The following is a 24990-nucleotide window of genomic DNA, read 5'->3' as shown; positions in this document are numbered from 1 at the left end:
GACGGGTCCATTTGGGGTCCTTCCCTCTGGGGTAGAGACGGGAGCGGTAGAGTTGATATTGAAAGATTTTCATTAAACCTTTGACGACAATCTTTTTTCCAGTGTTCCAGTTTATTACAGATGACGCATTGATCCCTGGGCCAGTGTTTTGATGATGGATCTGTAGGAGAGTACAATGGGGGAGCCCCAGGTGTTCTTTTAGGTTTCTGATCTTGGAGCTGTTGCAGTTGTAAGGCTTATAGCTTGGTGACTTGTTTATGGTCTTGTTCCAAAGTTCTTTCGAAGTGCTCAGCTGTGGTCACGAGTTCAGTCAGACCAGTGGCCTCTCATCCTATTTTCTGCCTTTTTATCCGTCCACTAATCTTGGAAGATAATCTGTTTACAAATAGGGCAGCTAGAGCAGGTTGTGTGACATCATGTATTGTATAGAACCCAAAATGCCGTGGGAAGGGAGCTTTCAGATAGGCTTTAAAGTCGGCCAAAGATTCATCTTTCTTTTGTTTGCATGTTTGAATAATAGACCACTCAGTGTGCTGCCAGGGAAGACTCTGGGAATAGCTTTTAAAAGATTGCTATTTTGTGAGCTTTTTCAGGTCCATAAGGGGACCATGTTGAAGATTGAGGATCTTGAACGTCATCCTCCACGTTACGCCAGTCTGCTCCATTTTTGGGGTTCACCAGGTCCTACTGGCATGTGCACAAGCTGATAAAGTTCTAGCAGCCTGGAATCATAGGCCCTGATGAGGACTCTAAATTCTTCAAAAAACGTATGGGGATCCTCCCTGGGTTTTGAAAATTCTTTAACTATGATCCTTAGTTCCGTCTTTGAACCAGGAGGTGAAAAGGATCACCTAAAGTCTTGGATGGTCTCATTTTAAAAGGTAGCTGTTTAGTAGTCTCTTTAGAGTGGAAAGGCAATTCGGACAGAGAGTAGAATGTGAGTACTCGGGTAGAGGAGGATAGAGGGGAACAGTAGGAGTCATGTCAATCTTACTGTATTTCGATTTAGGTACCTCTTGTCTTTAATTTTTCAATAGTGTTTTGCAAGGAATAACTCAGTGAAGCTATTTTGGAATATTAAAGCCTTTTGGAAGCTTCTGCATACCAATTAAATTAGTTATCCCATTCTTTTTGTTTGATTTGGGAACCCTTGCTTTCAAGTGCACTTCTTAAATGAATAATCTTATCTAATTGGAATGTTCCCTATACTGACCATTGTACTTCTAGGTTGTCTTTAGTAAGATTTTGCCATTTTTGTAAATATCTACCACTTCCAGGACCATAGTTATTAGACATAAAATAAGCAGATGTGCTGGAACGTGGCATGCTCAACTCTTTGAAACTTAAGGATCCCATTTCTTTTGCTAAGCCTTGGGTCTCTTGGAGCTAAATTAATACCTAAGAGGAATATGCCTCTGGGTTGGGGACTGTGTGGTGTTTTTACAGTATACTTTGTTGCATGGAAATTTTCTTGAGGTTGACAGGGAACCTGGTGTTAATCTAACCCATTCTGTGACCAACTTATCCTAACATGGGAGTGTTAGAGTTAGGTGGTGAGCGCTCTAACAGCTGTTAAATGCACGACCGTGCCCACCAATTTTGTAGCTTTTGGCTTTTGAGATTCCCATTAGCAGTAGCCTTTACCTCATGTGCATTTACCAGCAGAAATCAACGGTAACCAGGCCAAGAGAAGGCCTTGTATGCACCACCAGCAATTCCTAGCGTGGGACTGGGGGCTGGGGAAAGGACTGAACCAGCAGACCCCAACAAATGGAGACTGCAGACAGCTATTCTAATCAAATGGGGACTGCGGACTGAACCACTGTTCGTTGCCAGGGCAGAATCTGGGGACTAAACCAAGGACTCAGGATTCCAATCAAGTGGGGATCTACGGACTGAACTGAGGGGTAGGGGCCTGAGTTCCAGGTGGAACCATCTGCTAGCTCACGCCGACCTGCCTGCACTAGCAAGCCAGTTAGACTGGGAGCTTGATGCAAAGAGGGTGGAGCTCAGAACCAAGAGGAACTTACCCATGGCTCTCAGAAACCACAAGAAAGAGAACTCAAAGGGTTCACTGGTACCAGTGCCTGTGTTTCTTGCTGTCCCAGAAACCATTAGAAGTTTCCTTTGGATCTCACTACTGCCACCGATATGATACTATTAAAAAAATTCAACTGAGTAAATTTTAAAGGTCTTATTGGCTTTATTCAGTGATTCACGAATTGGGCAGCATCCCATATCGCAGATAGAAGGGAGCTCTGAGGAGCTAGACAAAATGAAAGACATAGACAGAGGAGCGGGACAAAGAAGTTATACTAGCAAAAGCAGCTTGGTTGTGGCAAGGTCGCTTTCCTTTAGGGAATGGCAGGGGTTTATCAGATGGATTACCTCACTAACGCTGACCAGGTAATTCCAGATTAACTGGATTAAGATTTCATTCCTGGGAGAGGCCAAAACTGTAATTAAGTCTTGGTTTGGTGATATGGGCTTAGCATAAGTGACTCCATTTTGAGCTTCTTGTCTTGTTTTTAGCACTACTTATTTGTTCAGGAGATACGCTTTTAGGGAAAGCCTTCAATATGAGAGAGACCAAAACACAAAAGTACAAAGGAGGAACTTTGAGGAAATAATATTGGAAACAGAAGAAAGTTTGAAAAAAAGAAAAAACCCAAACTGTTTGTAATTACATCAAAGAGGTAAGAGACGAAATTATATCCATGAAATGAGATCAAGATGCCATAAAAAGGATCAGAAAAAGAAAGTGTTCTGGAAATTAAAAATATGATAGACACTTTTGGTGCATTTTAAAAAATTTTAAAACTATCTCAAACTTATAAAAAAGTCACAAGTATAGTACAAAGAACATTTTTTCTCTGAACCTTTTGAGAGTATGTTGCTAGCTGCATGCCCGATCACCTTTGAAACTGTGTGTTTCCTACAAACAAGGGCATTTTCCTACATAACCACAGTACAAGCCATCAAAATCAGGGAATTAAAATTGACGCATTACCACAATCTAGTGCTCAGACCTTATTTAGGTTTTGCCAATTGTACAAATAATGTCCTTTATACCAAAAGCATCTAGTTTAGAATCCCATGTTGCATTTAGTTGTCATGTCTCTTTAGTCTCCTTCCATCTTGAGCAGTTCTGTAGTCTTCGACTTTCTTGACCTTGACACTTTTGAAGATTTCAGACCAGTTATTTTGTAGAATGTTCCTCAATTTTGGTTTATCTGAAGTTTCCTCATGACTAGATTCAGGTTATGCATTTTTAGTGAGAATATCACAAAAGTGGTGGTAGGTTTTTGTTTTTTTTTTAAAATACAGTCACACACTGCATAATGACATTTTGGTCAACAATGGACCACATACATGACAGTGGTCCCATAAGATTATAATGGAGCTGAAAAATTCCTATTGCCTAGTGTGTTGTAGCTGTTGTAACATTGTAGCACAATGTGTTACCACATGTTTGTAGTGATGCTGATGTAAATAAACCTACTATGCTGTTAGTCGTGTAAAAGTATAGCACATAAAATTATGTACAGTACATAATATTTGATAATAAATGACTCTTTTACTGGTTTATGTATTTTATATACTATTTATCATTATTTTAGAGTGTTACTCTTCTACTTATTAAAAAAAAGTTTATTGTAAAACAGTATGCCATGTTTATGCCGGCAGCAGCCTCATACATCTCGTGTTTACTGTATCTCTTGATTGCATTGTTTTCTCTTGTGTTTGATTTAATCTTGTGTTGTTTTGTTCATCATGGCACCTAAGTGTACAAAATCCACTGTTAATGCTGCCAGAAAGAGGCCATGTTGAGTGATTGACCTGGAAACGAAACTAAAAGTGATTGAGGAATATGAAGGTGGGAAATCACTGATAGTTATTGCTCACCAGTCAGGCGTGTCCCATTCCACCATAGCTATGATTTTGAAGAAGAAGAACAAAGTGATGGAAGCTGTTAAAGGATCTGCTTCATTGAAGGCAACGAGACCAACACAAATTTGAGAAGGGCCTATGTCAGACATGGAGAAACTTCTAATGACCTGGATTGAAGACCAGACACAGAAATGTATACCTCTCAGCACCAAGACAATCACGGGCAAAGCAAAAAGTTTGTTTGCGATGTCAAAAGAAAAGTCTGGACTCAACTATGATGTTGAATTTACTGCTAGCTCTGGGTGATTTAAATGATTCAAGAATCATTATTCATTACATAATGTGGAAGTGAGTGTGAGTCTGTGAGTGCTGATGTGAAGACAGCTGAAGAATTTTTGGAAACTTGAGATAAGCTGATTGTGGAGGAAAGTTACTTGCCAGAGCAAATATTTATTATGGATGAAACCTCTTTATTCTGGAAACGGATGCCTGAAAGGACTTCCATTCGTACGGAGGCCAGGTCAATGCCAGGTTTCAAGGCTTTTAAGGAGAGGATAACTGTCTTGCTTGGTAGCAGTGTTGCAGGTCACAAATTGAAGCACAGTGAGAAACCCAGGATCTTCAAGCATGTCAATAAACACACACTACTTGTATACCACAGGAGCAATACGAAGTCTTGGATGACCCAGCTCCTCTTCCAAGATGCCCTCCTGAATTGCTGTGCCAGCTAAATGGAGAAGTACTGTTTGAAGAATAACATACCTTTCAAGATTTTGCTTATTGTTAATAATGCTCGCAGACATCCTCCTTTTGTTGTTGATTTTCATCCCAATATCACAGCAGTGTTTCTCCCTCCCATTGGTTGGATCAAGCAGTTATAGCAGCTTTTAAGGCCTACTACCTGAGGAGGGCCTTTGCTCACACTGTTGCTGCAACTGAGGAAGACACCGACAAGACGCTGTTGCAGTTCTGGAAGGATTACAACGTCTATGACTGCATCAAGAACCTTTCTTGGGCTTGGGGTGATATCACCAAGGAGTGTATGAATGGCACCTGGAAGAAGACACTCAAGAGGTTCATCCATGATTTCAAAAGATTTGCCAGGGATGAGGAAGATGCAAAAATCAACAAGACTATGGTTGAGATGGTCTACAGCTTTAACCTGGATGTCGATGAGGATGAAACTGAGGAACTCTTAGAGATGGTTCCTGAGGAACTGACTAATGAAGAGTTGTTGGAACTGGAACAGGAATGCCTAGCTGAAGAAGAGTCAAGAGAAAAGGAAACTGCAAGAGAAGTTTGGAAACGTGGACCCTAACACCGAAAGGTTTTCATTAGTAAAGAGGAGTGTTCACGATGCATTATATGTTTACAAGCAAATCTGTGAAGAAAAGAAACAAACGAAGCAAACCACCATGGACGTATTTCTGAAAAGAGTGACACTTCCTCAAAAGAGCCTTAGGCAGGTCCTTCAGGAGATATTCCGGAAAAAAGGCATTGTTATATAATAGGAGATGACAGCTCCGTGCATGTTATTGCCCCTGAAGACCTTCCAGTGGGACAAGATATGGAGGTGGAAGACAGTGATATTGATGATCCTGACCCTGTGTAGGCCTAGGCTAATACATATGTATGTTTATTTTTTCCACAGGAGAAGACTTACCCTAGGCCAATATTTGTTGCCAATCTTCCTCCTTTTTCTTCCTTGCCCTCCCCCAAAACCCCAGTACATCGTTGTGTATAGTTGTAAATTCTTCTAGTTCTTGTATGCAAGCTGCCGCCACAGCATGGCCACTGACAGATGAGTGATGTGGTTCCACAACTGTGAACTGAACCCCAGGCTGCTGAAGCAGAGCAGGCTGAACTTTAACTGCTAGGCCATTAGGGCTGGCTCTGTGTCTTAGTTTTCTTTTGCTTTTTGTTTTTGGTGAGGAAGATTGGCCCTGAGCTAACATCTGTTGCTAATCTTCCTCTTTTTTTTTGCTTGAGGAAGATTGACCCTGAGCTAACATCTGTGCCATTCTTCCTCTGTTTTGTATGTGGGACGCCACCATGGCATGGCTTGATGAGCCGTGGGTAGGTCTGCACCCAGGATCCAAACCCACGAACCCTGGGCTGCCACAGTGGAGCATGTGAACTTAACCACTATGCCATTGGGCCACTCACTTAGTTTTTAACAAAAAAGTTTAAAGAGTAAAAACAATAAAAAAAATTTAAATAGCTAATGAATAAGGATATAAAGAAAGAAAATTTTTGAACAGCTGTGTAATGTGTTTGTGTTTTAAGCTATGTTAGTAGAGAAGAGTCAAAAAGTTAAAAATTAAAAAGTTTATAAAGTAAAAAAGTTACAGTAAGCTAAGCTTCATTTCTTATTGGAGAAAGAAAATTTTTTTATAAATTTGGTGTAGCCTAAGTGTACGGTGCTTATAAAGTCTACTGTACAGTAATGTTCTAGGCCTTCACATTCGCTCGCCAAGAGCAACTTCCGTTCCTGCAGGCTCCATTGATGGTAAGTTCCCTACACAGGTGTACCATTTTTATCTTTGATACAGTATTTTTACTGTACCTTTTCTATGTTTAGATACGCAAATACTTAGAATTGCCTACAATATTCAGTACAGTAACATGCTGTACAGGTTTGTAGCCTAGGAGCGATGGGCTGTACTATATAACCTAGATGCAGAGTAGGCTTTGCCATCTAGGTTTGTGTGAGTACTCTCTATGATGTTCACACAGTGACGAAATTGCCTAATGACACATTTCTCAGGACACAACCCTATTGTTAAGTGATGCGTGACTTTAATAAATTTTATTTTTTTAGAGTAGTTTTAGGTTCATGGAAAAATTGAGCAGAAAGTACAAGAGGTTCGCACATCCCCTTGTCCCCACCACACACAGAACCTCCTCCAGTATCACTATTGCTGTGGCTTTTCATTGCAACCCGTCAGGGAGCATGGATTTCTGTTTGTTCCATTACTGATGATTGCTTTGATCGCTTTTGTAAGGTGGTGCCTGCCAGACTTTGCCTCTGAAGTTACTCTTTTTTCTTTGATAATTAGTTAATATTTTTGCGGAGAGGAACTTTGAAACTGTGTGAAGATCTCATTCCTCATCACACTTGGGATTCATTCATTCATATTGTAAGGGCTCATGATTTTCTTTTTTATTCAGTGGGTTGTACTCCATTGCTATCATTTGTGTTTGTGCTCAAATTGTGTCTGATTTGGCCTGTGGGAGCTCCTTCAAGCTGGTGTCTGTGTCTTTTTGACACATCCACTCATTCTTGCAGTACTTCCTTGCTTTCCAGTACACAAGATAGTCAAGATTCTTCCTTTTTTTAAAAATTGAAATATAATTCATATGCATAAAATTCACCCTTTTAAAGTATATAGTTCACTGGCTTACAGAGTTGACGATCATCACCGCCACCTGATTCCAGAACATTTCATCACACCAAAGAGAAATCTTGTATCCATTAGTAGTCATTCCCCGTTTCCCTCCAATTCCCCCCAGCCTCTGGCAACCACTAATCTACTTTCTGTTTCTATGGATTTGCCTATTCTGGACATTTCATCTAAATAGAGTCATATAATATGTGGCTTTTGTGTCTACTACTTTCAGTTACCGTAATATTTCCAGGAATAATCCATGTTGTAGCAAATAGCAGTACTTCATCCACTTTTGTCATATACTATTCTGTTTTATCAGTATACCGTAGTACATTTTATTTATTCATCAATTGATAGATACTTAGATTGTTTCCACCTTTTGGCTTTATGAATAATGCTGCTAGGAGCAGTCACGGATAAGTTTTTCTATGAATGTCTGTTTTCATTTCTCTTGCGTATAAACCTATGAGTGGAATAGCTACACCATAGGGTAACTCTGGCTAACTTTTGGAGGAACTGTCAGACTGTATTCCAAAGGTGCGACACCATTTTACTTTCCCCCCAGCAATGTGTGAGGGTTCATATTTCTCTGTATTATCATCAAAGCTCTTGTATTTTTTTCTACTCCAGCTTTGGAATTAACCATTTCTCCATGGAGCCCTGGTTCCTTTTAGTAGATAACAATATTTAGAAACCAAATGTGGTGCTAGGTATCCTCATTGCTGCATGGAGTTGAGGTGGGGATTCACTTTTAATTTTTAATTAACTTTTATTTAAATTTTTTTCAACTTTTTATTTTGAAGTAATTATAGATTCACAGGAAGTAGCAAAAATTGTATAGAGAGTTCTTGTGTACCCTCATTTACCCAGTTTTTCCTCATTGGTTATATCTTATATAACCTTAGAAAGTATCAAAACCAGGAAATTGATATTTTAGTTATTCTGTTCATCAGTTGATAGATACTTGGATTGTTTCCACCTTTTGGCTGTTAAGAATAATGCTGCTGTGAGCGTATTCATGGAGGTATATATATTTTTCTCCCATTTATCACATGTAGATTTGTGTAACTACCATTGCAATTTAAGATCCAGCACAATTCTATCACCACAGAGATCTCCCTTCTGCTACTCCTTTATAGCCATATGCACCCTTCTCTCTCCATTATCCTGTATTTAATGACTTTTTAAAGTTGAAAACGTTATTACAAGTCACAAGAACTTGTAAGAGGAAAAGCTGAGTAAGCATAGAGATAAACCATGTTATGTTTATGAATGGGGAGACTTAATATCATTCCCACTCCTGAGTGAGGGCCAGGCTGGGAATTCTGATCTCTGAAGATTTATTTTATTGGCACTCTCTTCCGTTCTGCTCTGTTGCTGAGTCTTGAGGCCACTTGGGGGCATTTTTTTTCCAGCTCCTAGCTTAATGGAGAGAACCTAGAGCCCCCTCCAGCGCAGAAACTTCTTTCATTAAATTTGCAGCCACTAATTCCCATCCTTCTACTCTCTTTCAAATCTCAGGCCTGAAGATTGCTGTCTAGTTTTGTAACCCCTGTGGACTGCCATCCTTCAGTTCTCAGTCGTTGCTGTGACTTGGTTTCTTCTTGGTTTATGGCATCTGTATATTTCTTTCTTGCTTCTGAATTTAACTGTTATATTCTTTTAAAATAATCTGTTTTGTCTGGAATTTCTATATTCAAAGTGGGAAGGAATGCTTCCGACTACCAGCTCAGTATACTTGTTTTTCTCTTCTTTTGAAAAAGTTGAAAGAATAGTACAAATAAGACCCATATATCCTTCCCCTAGATCCATCAATTTTTAACCATTTCTCCTTTTTTTGAGCACCCCTCTCCCCACTCACTTACACTCACATTCACATACTTTTTTTTTTTTCTGAATTATTTGAAAGTTAGTTGCAGATAACACATCTTTCCTCAACACTTCAGCAGGCATCTCCTAAAAGTAATACACTCTCCTACAAAATCAAAATATCAGTATCACATCCAAGAAAATGATTATTAATTCATTGTGTCACCTGATGTATAGTCCAAATTCCCCTGATTGACTCCTAAATGTCATTTTTTGCTGTGTATGTGTATATATGTGTTTTCTTACCTGGGATCCAGCCAGTGTTCGTGTATGGCATTTGATTATTTAGTATCTTTTAATTTAGAATGATCTTGTTTTTCCTAACACTGAGCTTTTTGAAGTGTTTAGGCCAGTTGTCTCATAGAATACCTCACATTTTAGATTTTTCTACTTGTTTCCTAATGATTCAATTCAGGTTAAACAGTTTTGGCAAGAATACTGTATGGGTGATATTTTAAACTTCTCATTGCATTGTATCAGGAGGTGCATAATGTCAGCTTGTTAAATTATTGGTAATGCTAAGTTTGATCTTTTGGTTAAGGTAGTGCTTACCGTATCTTTCCCCAGTAAACATACATTTTCTCCTTTGTAATTAATAAGTTGTCTGTGGAATGATACTTTGAGGCACCGTGAATATTTTCTTCCCTGATAACCATTTTACCTAAAGATTTTAGCGTCCATTTTTGTTGCTTGCCTGAATCAATAATTGTAATTGGAGTTCAGTACAGCTTCTTGACCAGCTCTTTATACACTGTTTATTTACTTGTTCCACAGGTATTTATTGAATAGGTACCACATCAGGTTCTGTGCTAATCACAGAACACCGTCTGCTGGTGTCTTTGTGGTGCCTATAGTCTGATGGAAGAGATTGACATGAATCAAATAATCACACTGATGTCTACTTATAGATTGTGATAACTATTATAAAGGAAGAGAATGGAGTGCTGTGAGAGATTATAAGGGGAGAATTCACCTTTTCGGGGAGTTCAGGAAAGATTTCCCTGTAAAAGTAATATATGAGCTAAGAGCTGAAAGATGTAGAGTTATATGGGCAAGGAGTAGGGTGTTGGTGGCAGTTAGGTAGAAGGTCCTGAAGAGGGAAAAAGCATGGTACATTGAAAAAAATGTATATTCAAGTAGTGTCCAGGCACTCAGCATAGTGTCTACTATAATAGGTGTTCAATAACTGTTAGTAGAAGGAGGATGGAACTGAAAACTAGCCTTGGTAATTACTGTCGCCGGATTATCTTATAATAAAAGGATCAACTCCAAGGCTTAGAAACCTAAACAGTTGCTTATTATGTGCCAGGCAGTGTTTTAAATGTTACCTATATTAATTCATTTAATCTTGAGATAGATACTACTATTACCTAGTTTTACAGATGAAAATTTAAGTATAGGTAAATTAACTTCCCCAAGGTCATATAGTTAGTAAGTGGCAGGAAGTAGGATTAGAACTTAGGCAGTCTAGTCCTAGTGTTCATGTTCTTATCCATCATACAATAATACTTCCCGTTTCTTAAAGTATATACAATACCTTTCTCAGACTGGCGTTCCAGGGCTTCCATAATGTACTGCCTGTCCACCTCTTCAGTGTCCTCTTGTTATCCATGTAAATAAATCCTTATTCCAATTTCTCTGATCCCTCAATAATTGCTGGTCCCTAGATCACTCCTTGTATGTCTCTCTGTGTTTGAAATTTTACTTCTGCATTTTCCCATCTGGAATATCTGTTAAAATTTTATCCATTCTCTAGACCCAGTTCAACTATAAATAATGCCTTTCTCGACCATCCAGACTGTGATCTGGCCCATTTCTTGAACTTTTATGTGCACTTACCTTTTAATTTTATCTGACAAAGTACTGTGTGTCTCTTGAGCTGTGTTGTTATTAAAATAATTTATTATTATTAAATTTTCTTATTTAGCATTGTTTACCATTAAGTAAATTATAAGCTGCTTTATGGTAGGGATGATGTCTGAGACTTGAGTTGATCACAATACCCTGCATTTATTTATGCACAATAGATAAGTTGATATGATTATTTGTTTACTAATATTTTAGATATAATGACCATGGAATGCTAAGTGTTGGAGGTGTATAATAAATGTGCTAGATTATGTGTTGTGAGAAATTTCTTTTATGCTCTTAGCATTGGGTGGTCTAAATATGTTGTCTTTATCAAAGTAAAATGGCATGTATATGAAAATGATTTTGAACTGTAAATGACTAGATACAAAAGATAGATTTAAGAAAAACCATTCATAGATTATGTAGCCTATTTGTTGACCTAAACTTAAATTGCCTAACAGGAGTCAGTCAATAAATAAACATTAACTAAATTAATAATCATGGGGAAATACTTGAATAAGTCAGTTAAATCTCCTGAGCTTGTATTTATTAGTAAAATGAGAGAAACAATATTGATACTTTTATATGCATCAGAGAAGAAGAAATGCCATAGGTCAAAGAAAATTCACCACTTTTTATATTTGACTTAAATTTTGTAATAGCAGGATATTACATTTTCGATTTTCTCTCTTCTTCATGTTTTCCGTACTCAGACTTGTTGAGGGAATTGTAATCTTGTCTCCTATCCTATCTGCCTGTATATATACCAGTAAGAAGCCAAGCAGAATTTTCAGTTTGAAAGGAAAATTTCGAGAAATTAAGGCGTTACTGAGCATTAGGATCGTGGTAATGGAGGGGAAAAAATGGGACAATTTATTCAACAACCACTGTGTGTTCTTGATGTTCCATTAAATAGTTGATACATCTAGTGTTTATGCCCACAGAATACATCAATTAATACCAAGAAAGACATAGAAATGGTGTTCGAAAGGGAGAAGTTTAGAAAGAATAACCAAGTCAGAGCATTTTGGAACTAATAGCGCTGACCCCCATGCTTGCTTGAACTTTCTTGTCATTTTCCATTTGAAAAAAATCCTGTAAGGGGCCGGCCTGGTGGCGCAGTGGGTAAGTTCACACGTTCCGCCTCAGTGGCTTGGGGTTCACCGGTTTGGATCCCAGGTGCGGACATGGCACTACTTGGCAAGCCATGCTGTGGAAGGCGTCCCACATATAAAGTAGAGGAAGATGGGCAAGGATGTTGGCTCAGGGCCAGTCTTCCTCAGCAAAAAGAGGAGGCTTGGTGGCAGATGTTAGCTCAGGGTTAATCTTCCTCAAAAAAAAAAAAAAATTCTGTGGGCTTTCTTTTCTAGTAGAAAGGTAGTTTTATCCCAAAGAAAGTGATTCCTCTCTCAGCATTTGAAATTTATCTTTAGAGGCATGTCCTATTGAAATGATCACTGGGTCTGCCTTCTACATTTAGTTACATTTTAATGATTATCAGCTTACAGGTTTCTAGACTTTATTAGCTTAAAGATCTTATAATATATCTAATGTGGTGACAGATTTTATAGAGATGTCAGGTTTTATAGTTTATCGTGATCTGAGTAGATTTATAAGAAATTTTATTCTTAAATCTTTGTATTTTTTTCACTTTTTCCAGATTTATTGAGATATAATTGACATAAAATATTGTATTAGTTTAAGGTGCACAACATAATGATTTAATATATGTATATATTATGAAATGATTACCACAATAAGTTTAGTTAACGTCCATCACCTCATATAGTTACAGTTTTTTTTCTTGTAATGAGAACTTTTAAGATTTATTCTCTTAGCAACTTTCAAATATAAAATACAGTATTGTTAACTATAGTCACCATGGTGTACCTTGTATCTCCAGAACTTATTTATCTTATAACCAGAAGTTTGCACCTTTTGACCATCTTTATCCATTTCCCCCGCTCCCCACTCTCTGCCTCTGGCAGCCACCAATCTTTTCTTTGTTTCCTTGAGTGAAGTTTTTTCAGAATCCATATATAAGTGAGATCATACGATATTTGTCTTTCTCTGATTTATTTCACTTAGCATAATGCCCTCAAGGCCCATTCATGTCATTACAAATGGCAAGGTTTCTTTCCTTTTTATGGGTGAGTAATATTTTATATATTAGTGCTTTAATGCTGCAAAGAACATGGGGATGCCAATATCTTTTCGAGATAGTGATTTTGTTTCCTTGGTATCTATACCCAGAAGTGGAGTTATTGGATCACGTGGTAGTTCTAGTTTTACTTTTTGGAGAATCTCCATACTGTTTTCCATCATGTCTCCACCAATTTGGATTCTCACCAACAGTGTGCAAATGTTCCCTTTTCTCCACATCCTTGTCAACACTTATCTCTTGTCTTTTTGCTAATGGCTGTTCTGACAGGTGTGAGATGATATCTCATTGTAGTTTTGATTTGCTTTATTTGATTATTAATGATGGTTTTTGTATACCTGTTGGCCATCTGTGTGTCTTTTTTGGAAAAATATCTGTTTAACTCCGCTGACCATTTTAAAAAATCAGTGTTTTTTGTTTTTTTCTGCTATTGAGTTGTATAAGTTTTTTATATATTTTGGATATTAACCCCTTGTCAGATATATGATTTGCAAATATTTTCTCCCATTCTGTAGCTTGCCTTTTCATTTTGTTGATGGTTTCCTTTGCTGAGCAGAAGCATCTTAGTTTGATGTAGTCCCGCTTGTTGGTTTTTACTTTTATTGCCCTTTCTTTGGTGTCAGATCTAAAAAATCATCACCAAGACCAATGTCAAGGGACTTACCACCTATATTTTCTTGCAGGAGGTTTATGGTTTCAGGTCTTATGTTCAAGTCTTTAATCCATTTGAGTTGATTTTTGTGTATGGCGTAAGATAGGTATCCAGTTTCGTTCTTTTGCATGCGGCTGTCCAGTTTTCTTCACACAATTTGTTGAAGAGTATCCTTTCCCCGTTGTGTGTTCTTGGCCCCTTTGTTGTAAATTAATTGACTGTTTATGTGTGGGTTTTTTTCTGGGCTCTCTGTTCTGTTCCATTGATCTGTGTGTCTGTTTTTATGCCAGTACCATACTGTTTTGATTACTATGGCTTTGTAATGTAGTTTGAAATTGGGAAGTGTGATGGCTACAGCCTTGTTCTTTCTCAAAATTGCTTTGGCTATTTGGTGTCTTTTGTGGTTCCATATAAATTTTAGGATTTTATTATTTATTTTATTTTACTTTTTGAGGAAGATTATCTCTGAGCTAACATCTGCTGCCAGTCCTCTTTTTTGCTGAGGAAGACTGGCCCTGAGCTAACATCCATGCCCATCTTTCTCTACTTTATATGTGGGATGCTTGCCACAGCATGGCTTGACAAGTGGTGTGTAGGTCTGTACCTGGGATCCAAACCGGCAAATCCCGGGCCACAGAAGCAGAACATGCAAACTTAACCACTGTGCTGCCAGGCTGGCCCCTTATTATTTTTTATTTCTGTGAAAAATGCTATTGGAAATTTGATAAGGATTGCACTGAATCTGGAGATTTGAGTTTTGGGTATTATGGACATTTTAACAATATTACTTCTTCCAATCCATGAGCATGGAATATCTTTCCATTTATTTGTGTCTTCAGTTTATTTCATCAATGTCTTAGAGTTTTCAGTGTACAGATCTTTCACCTCCTTGATTAAATTTATTCCTAGGTATTTTGTTCTTTTTGATGCACTTGTAAATGGAACTGTTTGCTTTCTGATAGTTTGTTGTTAGTGTATAGAAATGCAACTGATTTTTGTGTTGACTTTGTATCCTGCAACTTTACTGAATTCATTTATTAGTTCTAACAGTTTTTTTGGTGGCATCTTTAGCGTTTGCTACTATAATATCATGTCACCTGGCCTAGAGACAGTTTTGCTTCTTCCTTTCTGATTCAGATACATTTTATTTCTTTTTCTTGCCTGATTGTTCTGGCTACGACTTCCAGTACTATGTGAATAAAAGTGGTGAGAATGAGCAACCTTGTCTTACTCCTGATCTTAGAGGAGAAGCTTTCATCTTTTCACTGTTGAGTATGATGTTAGCTGTGGGCTTGTCACATATGGCTTTATTATGTTGAGGTACGTTGTCTCTGTACGCACTCTGTTGAGAGTTCTTATCATGAATGGATGTTGAATTTTGTCTGATGCATTCTCTGCATCTGTTGAGAGGATCGTATGATTTTTATCCTTCATTTGTCAATGCAGTATATCATATTGATTGATTTATGGATGTTGAATCATCCTTACCTCCCACAGTTTGCTAATATTTTGTTGAGGATTTTTTATCTTTGTTCATCAGAGATATTGGCCTATAATTTTCTTTTTTTGTAGTGTCCTTATCTGGTTTTACTGTCAAAGTGATGCTGGCCTTGTAAAATGAATTTGGAAGTGTTCCCTACTCTTCTGTTCTTTGAAAGAGTTTGAGAAGGGTTGGTATTTATTCTTCTTTAAATGTTTGGTAGAATTTACCAGTGAAGCCGTCTGGTCCTGGACTTTTCTTTGTTGGGTGGTTTTTAATTACTAATTCAATCTCCTTATTAATAATTGATCCATTTAGATTTTCTGTTTCTTCATGATTCAGTCTTGGTAGGTTGTTTGTATCTAGGAATTTATTCATTTCATCTAGGTCGTCCAATTGGTTGGCGTATAACTGTTCATAGTAGTCTCTTATAATCCTTTGTATTTCTGTTGTATCGGTTGTAATGTGTATAAATTATATTTTAATAATTGAAAGTATAATACAAATTTGACCTACTTTCTAGGTTTAAACATCTCTGAGTGGTGTTTTCTCACCGATGGAGAATTACTTCCAAGCAGAAGCTTACAACCTGGACAAGGTGTTAGATGAATTTGAACAAAACGAAGGTGAGAATTTACTTTGGTGAATCTCTTTGAATGTATTTATGATATGGAGAATGTGGGGTTATGAGTGGATGCAGTACTTTAAGAAAAATAAAATCAGGGCCAATGATTTAATGACAAAACTATTACATAATAATGTCCAGAGGAAGAACTAACATTTTTTAGCACTGTGTGTCAGATACTGCGCTAAACCATTTTTACATGGATTATATTATTTAATGTTTAAAATAATCCAATGAAAGTAGATCTTATCTACATTTTACAGATAAAAATAGAGGTTCAGAGAGGTTAAGCAACTTCTCCAGAGTGGCTTGGCTACTAAGTGTTGGGATTAGAATCCAGGCAGTATGATAGTGGAGCATGAGCTCTCTCTACTCTATACAACAAATTTATGGTCAAGAAAAGTTTTAGAATGTGTGGTTGTATTTCCTAAGCTAAGAAAAATAGCCTGTTGTGTATTGATTGGCCAATAAAGTAAAGATACATTTTAAACCTAATTTTAAAAGATTTACGTTTTTTTTTTTTTTTTATTAATGTTATGATAGATTACAACCTTGTGAGATTTCAGTTGTACATTTTTGTTAGTCATGTTGTGGGTACACCACTTCCCCCTCTGTGCCCTCCCCCCACCCCCCCCTTTTCCCTGGTAACCACCGATCAGATCTCCTTATCAATATACTAACTTCCACCTATGAGTGGAGTCATATAGAGTTCGTCTTTCTCTGACTGGCTTATTTCGCTTAACATAATACCCTCGAGGTCCATCCATGTTGTTGTGAATGGGCCAATTTCGTCTTTTTTTATGGCTGAGTAGTATTCCATTGTGTATATATACCACATCTTCTTTATCCAATCATCAGTTTCTGGGCATGTAGGCTGGTTCCACGTCTTGGCTATTGTAAATAATGCTGCGATGAACATAGGGGTGCAACGGACTCTTGAGATTTCTGATATCAGGTTCTTAGGATAGATACCCAGTAATGGGATGGCTGGGTCATAGGGTATTTCTATTTTTAACTTTTTGAGAAATCTCCATACTGTTTTCCATAGTGGCTGTACCAGTTTGCATTCCCACCAACAGTGTATGAGGGTTCCTTTTTCTCCACAACCTCTCCAACATTTGTCACTCTTGGTTTTGGATGTTTTTGCCAATCTAACGGGTGTAAGGTGATATCTTAGTGTAGTTTTGATTTGCATTTCCCTGATGATTAGCAATGATGAACATCTTTTCACGTGTCTATTGGCCATACTTATATCTTCTTTGGAGAAATGTCTGTTCATGTCCTCTGCCCATTTTTTGATCGGGTTGTTTGTTTTTTTGTTGTTAATCGGTGTGAGTTCTTTGTATATTATGGAGATTAACCCTTTGTCGGATAAGTGGCTTGTAAATATTTTTTCCCAATTAGTGGGCTGTTTTTTGTTTCAATCCTGTTTTCCCTTGCCTTGAAGAAGCTCTTTAGCCTGAGGAAGTCCCATTTGTTTATTCTTTCTATTGTTTCCCTCAACTGAGGAGTTATAGTGTCCGAAAAGATTCTTTTGAAACTGATGTCAAAGAGTGTACTGCCTATATTCTCTTCCAAAAGACTTATTGTCTCAGGCCTAATCTTTAGGTCTTTGATCCATTTTGAGTTTATTTTGGTGTGTGGTGAAAAAGACTGGTCAATTTTCAATCTTTTGCATGTGGCTGTCCAGTTTTCCCAGCACCATTTGTTGAAGAGACTTTCTTTTCTCCATTGTAGGCCCTCTGCTCCTTTGTCGAAGATTAGCTGTCCATAGATGTGTGGTTTTATCTCTGGGCTTTCAATTCTGTTCCATTGATCTGTGGACCTGTTTTTGTACCAGTACCATGCTGTTTTGATCACTGTAGCTTTGTAGTATGTTTTGAAATCGGGGATTGTGATTCCGCCGGCTTTGTTTTTCTTTCTCAGGATTGCTTTAGCAATTCGCGGTCTTTTGTTGCCCCATATGAATTTTAGGATTGTTTGTTCAACTTCTGTGAAGAATGTTCTTGGGATTCTGATTGGGATAGCATTGAATCTGTAGATTGCTTTAGGTAGTATGGACATTTTAACTATGTTTATTCTTCCAATCCATGTGCATGGAATGTCTTTCCATCTCTTTAAGTCATCGTCAATTTCTTTCAAGAAAGTCTTGTAGTTTTCATTGTATAGATCCTTCACTTCCTTGGTTAAGTTTATCCCAAGGTATTTTATTCTTTTCGTTGCGATTGTGAATAGGGATTGAGTTCTTGAGTTCTTTTTCTGTTAGTTCATTGTTAGTGTATAGAAATGCTACTGATTTATGCACGTTAATTTTATACCCTGCTACTTTGCTGTAGTTGTTGATTATTTCTAATAGTTTTTCTATGGATTCTTTGGGGTTTTCTATATATAAGATCATGTCGTCTGCAAACAACGAGCGTTTTACTTCTTCGTTACCTATTTGGATTCCTTTTATTTCTTTTTCCTGCCGAATTGTTCTGGCCAGCACCTCCAGTACTATGTTGAATAGGAGTGGTGAAAGTGGGCACCCTTGTCTTGTTCCTGTCCTCAGAGGGATGGCTTTCAGTTTTTGTCCATTGAGTATGATGTTGGCTGTGGGTCTGTCATATATGGCCTTTATTATGTTGAGGTACTTTCCTTCTGTACCCATTTTACTGAGGGTTTTTATCATAAATGGGTGTTGGATCTTGTCGAATGCTTTCTCTGCATCTATTGAGATGATCATGTGGTTTTTTCATTTTGTTGATGTAGTGTATCACGTTGATTGACTTGCGGATGTTGAACCATCCCTGTGTCCCTGGTATAAATCCCACTTGATCATGGTGTATAATCTTTTTGATGTATTGCTGTATTCGTTTTGCCAAAATTTTGTTGAGGATTTTTGCATCTATGTTCATCAGTGATATCAGCCTGTAGTTCTCCTTCTTTGTGTTGTCCTTGTCAGGTTTGGGGATCAGAGTGATGTTGGCTTCATAGAATGTGTAGGGAGTTCTCCATCTTTCTCAATTTTCTGGAACAGTTTGAGGAGAATAGGTATTAAGTCTTCTTTGAATGTTTGGTAGAATTCTCCAGAGAAGCCGTCTGGTCCTGGACTCTTATTTTTGGGGAGGTTTTTGATTACCGTTTCTATTTCCTTACTTGTGATTGACCTATTCAGATTCTCCATTTCTTCCTGATTCAGTTTGGGGTGATTGTAGGAGTCTAGGAATTTGTCCATTTCTTCCAGGTTGTTCAATTTGTTGGCATATAGTTTTTCATAGTATTCTCTTATGATCTCTTGTATTTCATTGGTATCTGTTGTGATTTCTCCTCTGTCATTCCTAATTTTATTAATTTGTGATTTCTCTCTTCTTTTCTTGGTGAGTCTGGCTAGGGGTTTGTCAATTTTGTTAATTCTTTCGAAGAACCAACTCTTTGTTTCATTGATCCTTTCTATTGTTTTTTTTGTTTCAATATCGTTTATTTCTGCTCTTATTTTTATTATTTCCCTCCTTCTACTGACTCTGTGCTTTGTTTGTTCTTCTTTTTCTAGTTCTGTTAGGTGTCGTTTGAGGTTGCTTATGTGAGCTTTTTCTTGTTTAGTCAGGTGAGCCTGTATTGCAATGAATTTCCCTCTTAGGACTGCTTTTGCTGCATCCCAAATGATTTGGTATGTCGTGTTCTCATTTTCATTAGTCTCCAGATAAAATTTGATTTCTTCTTTAATTTCTTCAATGATTCATTGTTTGTTGAGAAGCGTGTTGTTTAGTCTCCACATTTTTGTCACCTTTCTCTGCTTTTTTCTTGTAGTTGATTTCTAGTTTAATAGCATTATGATCAGAAAAGATGCTTGATATTATTTCAACTCTCTTGTATTTATTGATGTTTGCTTTGGTTCCCAAAATATGGTCAATCCTTGAGAATGTTCCATGTGCACTTGAGAAGAATGTGTAACCTGCTGTTTTTGGATGAAGTGTTCTATATATATCTATTAAGTCCATCTGGTCTAATTTTTCATTTAATTCTATTATTTCCTTGTTGATTTTCTGTCTGGATGTTCTGTCCATTGGTATTAATGGTGTGTTGAGGTCCCCTACTATTATTGTATTGTTGTTGATGTCTTCTTTTAGTTCTATTAAGAGTTGCTTTACAAATCTTGGTGCTCCTGTGTTGGGTGCGTATATATTTATAAGTGTTATGTCTTCTTGGTGGAGAGTCCCTTTTATCATTATATACTGTCCCTCTTTATCTTTCTTTATCTGTTTTGCTTTGAAATCTACCTTGTCTGATATTAGTATAGCGACACCTGCTTTCTTTTGTTCATTATTAGCTTGGAGTATTGTTCTCCATCCCTTCACTCTGAGTCTGTGTTTGTCTTTGGGGTTGAGGTGTGTTTCCTGGAGGCAGCATATTGTTGGATCTTGTTCTTTGATCCATCCTGCCACTCTGTGTCTTTTGATTGGGGAGTTCAATCCATTTACATTTAGAGTGATTATTGAGATGTGGGGGCCTACCACTACCATTTTGTGTCTTGTTTTCCAGTTTTCTTCAATTTCCTTTGTTACTTGTCCCATGGTTTAATCTGTTCTGCTGTAGAGCTGCTACTCTCTGTTGTTGTCCTTCTACTTATCTCCTCTGCTCTTGGTTTTGTAGCCCGTTTCCTTTTTTGGATTTTTCAGGAATGAGGGTTTTCCTGAGGATTTCCTGTAGAGGAGGTTTTGTGGCAATGAACTCCCTTAATTTTTGTTTATCTGGGAAAGTTTTTATTTCTCCATCGTATTTGAAGGATATTTTCGCTGGGTAGAGAATTCTCGGCTGTAGATTTTTGTCCTTCAGATTTTTGAATATATCATTCCACTCTCTTCTAGCCTGTAAAGTTTCTGCTGAGAAATCTGCTGATAGCCTGATGGGGGTTCCTTTGTAGGTTAGTTTCTTTTGCCTGGCTGTCCTTAGTATTTTCTCCTTGTCGTTGACTTTTGCTAGCTTCACTACTATATGCCGTGGAGTTGGTCTTGCATTGATAAAGTTTGGAGATCTATTGGCTTCTGTCACCTGAAGATCCATCTCCCTCACCAGATTTGGGAAGTTCTCGGCCATTATTTCTTTGAATAGGCTTTCTGCCCCTTTCTCCTTCTCTTCTCCCTCTGGTATACCTATAATCCTTACGTTGCATCTCCTAATTGTGTCTGATAATTCTCGGAGAGTTTCTTCATTTCTTTTTAGTCTTGCTTCTCTCTCCTCCTCTGCCTGCAGCAATTCTATATTGCCATCTTCCAAATTGCTAATTCTTTCCTCCATATTATTGGCCCTACTGTTCAGAGCATCTAGATTTTTCTTAATCTCCTCTATTGTGTTCTTCATTTCCAATATTTCTGTTTGGTTCTTCTTTATCGTATCAAACTCTTTTGTGACATAGGTCCTGAACTCGTTGAGTTGTCGGTCAGAATTCTCTCTTAACTCATTGAGTATTTTAATGATGGCTGTTTTGAAGTCATCATCATTTAGGTTATATATCTCATTTTCTTTGGGATTGTTTTCTGTGTATTTGTTACTTTCTTTCTGTTCTGGAGATTTAATGTATTTTTTCATATTGCTTGATGTTGTTGATTTGTGCCTCCGCATGGAAATAGAGTTTAGTTGCTCCTTTCACTTGTTTCAGCTGCTGCGGTGGGGGAGCAGCTATTTATACTGCACCAACCAGGAACCCTGTCCGCAGTTGGCTAACTGGGCCTGGGCCCCTCCTCGTAGTCACAGTGGTCCTTTGGATTCCCTCCTCTGCTGTGGGGGCCGTCACAGGGGGGCTTCAGGCTGCTGGTGCCTACTGTTGCAGCCCACCTAGATGTGCTCCCTCCTTGGGGTCTGCAACGGTGTTATGGGCTTTTCCAGCGGCCAGGGGTGGGATCACTTATATTTGTCGCTCCGTTGCTGTCGGCACCCACAAAATCTCACTTGTCCTCTATGGGTCGCAGGAGAGCTATTGGCATCTTCTACAGTCTGTGGTTAGTTCACCTAGCTATGCTGTTTTTGCCCTGGGGTCTTCCAGCCTTGTGGCTGCCGGCTGGGTGCTTTCTACTGGTGCTGTGCAGAGGCTTTCCCTAAGGCTGCTGTGAGCCTGTAGGGTTTCCCCCTAGGCTACGGAGCTGGGTCTCTGGAACTCCCCCCAGCCCCAGTCCTCTCCGAGATCTCCGGCAATCCCTAGCCCCATGGGGCGGGCAATGGCAGCTGGAGGTCGCCCCGCCCTCTGGGCTTCTCTCCGGGACTTTCCCGGAGTTGAATGCTGGGCGTTGCCCCTCCGCTAAAGGCAGACAGAGAATTCCGTCTGCTACCCAGGCAGAACTCCGGAGCTTCCCCTCCGGGGCGCAGAGCCGGCCCCTGGAACTTCCCCTAGCCCCAGTCCTCTCCGAGATCCCCAGCAATCCCTAGTCCCACGGGGCGGGCAACGGCAGCCGGGGGTCGCCCCGCCCTCTGGGATTCTCTCCTGGACTTTCCCAGAGCTGAGTGCTGGGTGTGGCCCCTCTGCCAATGGCAGACAGAGAGCTCTGTCTGCTGCCCGGGCAGAATTCTGTAACTTCCCCTCTGGGGCGCAGAGCGGGCCTCTGGAGCTTCCCCCAGCCTCAGTCCTCTCCGAGATCTCCGGCAATCCCTAGCGCCATGGGGCGGGCAATGGCAGCTGGAGGTCGCTCCGCCCTCTGGGATTCTCTCCAGGACTTTCCTGGAGTTGAATGCTGGGCATTGCCCCTCTGCTAAAGGCAGACAGAGAGTTTTGTCTGCTGCCCGGGCGGAACTCCGGAGCTTCCCCTCCGGGGCGCAGAGCCGGCCTTTGGAACTTCCCCCAGCCCCAGTCCTCTCTGAGATCTCCGGCAATCCCTAGTCCCACAGGGCGGGCAATGGCAGCTGGGGGTCGCCCCACCCTCTGGGCTTCTCTCTGGGACTTTCCCGGAGTTGAGTGCTGGGCATGGCTCCTCCGCCAATGGCAGACAGAGAGTTTTGTCTGCTGCCTGGGCAGTATTCTGTAACTTCCCCTCCGGGGCGTGGAGTCGGCCTTTGGAGCTTCACCCAGTCCCAGTCCGCTCGGAGATCTCCGGCAATCCCTAGCCCCACCGTGCCGGCAGTGGCAGCTGGGAGACCTCCATACCCTCAGCGACTCTCTCTGGGACCCTCCGGGTGCCGCGAACACCAGGTGGGATCTCCCCGCCAATGGCGGGGAGAGACTCTCCCCGTGGGCCCAGGTGTGCAACTCCAAAGTTTCCCTCTGCGTTCAGGAGTAATTGCGGGGGGTTTAGGTAGGGTTCTGGTCACCTGTTTCCACCGTCGCTCCTCTGTTGTGTGCTCGCTCCTGCCCTAGATGTGTGTAGATCTTCTGGGGGCATCCGTTGGAAGAAAGCCGCTTGCGGGTACTAGGCTGCTCGGTCGGGGTTGGAGAGTTTTCACCTATTTCCACATCCTCCCAGAGGAAAGTCCGTCCGCCTTCCGATGTATAGTCGCGTGGGTATCTCAGACGTCCTGAGATGCTGTCTGGATATCCTTTGTTAAGCGATAAGTGTCCAAATAATTGTAGACTCGAAGGGGGAGAGACAAAGAGGACTACTCACAGCGCCATCTTGGATCCTACATTTTTAAGTAACTTCTAAAACTGTTAAATTACACATTCTCAAGGCCCAGTGTAAAAGTGTCTGCTTAAAATTCACTTCATTTAGGTAAAGCTTTTCCTTAAATTCCCCTCTCGGTATGGCTTGAATGGATAAGCCATAATTAAATCTCTGTCTTTCACTTTACCCTCTTGCCTGGTGTTCTCTGTTCTAATGGGAAATGGCATGGCATGGAACAAGTTTACAAAGTGATATATTTCCATCTAAAGTCCATGATTTTAGTAATGGTCCCCAAACCTTTATCATATACAGTGATTCAGGTTGTTCTTTGATGGCAGTTGGGAAGAGAGATTAGTTGATTCTGTTGTCTTAAGTGTATGATAGAGCAAGCCCTGAAGAGAAGGTAGTAGGGAATGGCCTCTTCTTCTCATGGTTCACCATTGATGACCCAACGCTACCTGTAACCCAGGCTCATTCCTGATTCGTGTAAATGTGAGCTCTACTCATTTGGGACTTTATTTTATCTAGGTGGGCTTTGGAAGACGTATTCTCCTCTGAGCTTCGATCGTGTGTACGAGTATTTTCTCACCCCTTTCTTTGGTTGGGCCCTGTATGTATCACAGTCATTTAAGTCATGAGATGTTTACAAAGGTGCTGCATCTAATCATGTGAATTCTATGCTGCTAGAATCCCACTGACTCTACTTAATAAAACTTAGTTCATTACATCAATCTCTTTGTGACTTCTGTAGATTCTAGGAAGGGATTTTGTATATAGTTGATTTTCAATACAGTTTTGTTGAATCAGTTAAAATTGTCATTTTAGTTTGAAAATATAGCATTTGCTGACAAAAAGATAACTCCTTTAGAAGGAGAAAAATTTCGGAAGCCAGCTACTTGTTTGTAACTTTCTTTTTTAATCTCAGTATCAGATGCATTAAAACTACCACCTCTGGCCTGATGCCTTTGCAAGTATTTTTTAAATAAAGTGATTTCTCATTTTGTGTTAATTTCCTCCTCTTTTCTTTTTGGTGAGGGAGATTGGCCCTGAGCTAACATCTGTTGCCAATCTTCCTCTTTTTGCTTGAGGAAGATTGTCGCTGAGCTAACATCTGTGCCAATCTTCCTGTATTTTGTTTGTGGGACACCTCCACAGCATGGCTTGATGAGCAGTGTGTAGGTCTGTGCCTGGGATCTGAACCTGTAAATGCGGGGCCGCCAAAGCAGAGCACACAAACTTAACCACTGTGCCACCAGGCTGGCCCCTAATTTCCTCCTTTAAATGAAAAATATACCACACACAGACTGTGATGACACTAGATAATAAACATTATGCCCAGACAGCAGGTAGTTGAATAATTTATTAAAATTAAAATTAAATTAAAGTTAAAATTAAATTAAAATTAAAAATGAAGTTTTTAATACCTGAGCATTCCTGTTTGAATATTATTAAATATTGTTGTAAGAAGCACTCTTTCCTTTTTGTTTCTAGAAACCAGCTTGGA

General features: G+C 39.4%; 1 protein-coding gene across 2 annotated transcripts in view; it reads left to right on the top strand.

The window, feature by feature from the left end:
- The window catches only part of ZFYVE9 (zinc finger FYVE-type containing 9), a 138900-nt gene that overhangs the window by 5655 nt on the left and 108255 nt on the right, over positions 1-24990 (top strand). For both annotated transcript variants that reach the window (XM_046663332.1, XM_046663331.1), the window contains exon 2: positions 15817-15919. In XM_046663332.1, coding sequence (XP_046519288.1) covers positions 15850-15919 — 70 coding nt within the window. In that variant the 5' untranslated portion in view covers positions 15817-15849. The remainder of the gene's footprint in view (positions 1-15816; positions 15920-24990) is intronic.

This window comes from Equus quagga, chromosome 5 (genome assembly GCF_021613505.1).
Source record: "Equus quagga isolate Etosha38 chromosome 5, UCLA_HA_Equagga_1.0, whole genome shotgun sequence".
NCBI lineage: Eukaryota > Metazoa > Chordata > Mammalia > Perissodactyla > Equidae > Equus > Equus quagga.
The sequence above is the reverse complement of the archived record's forward strand: the minus strand, read 5'-3'. Positions and strand labels throughout refer to the sequence as shown.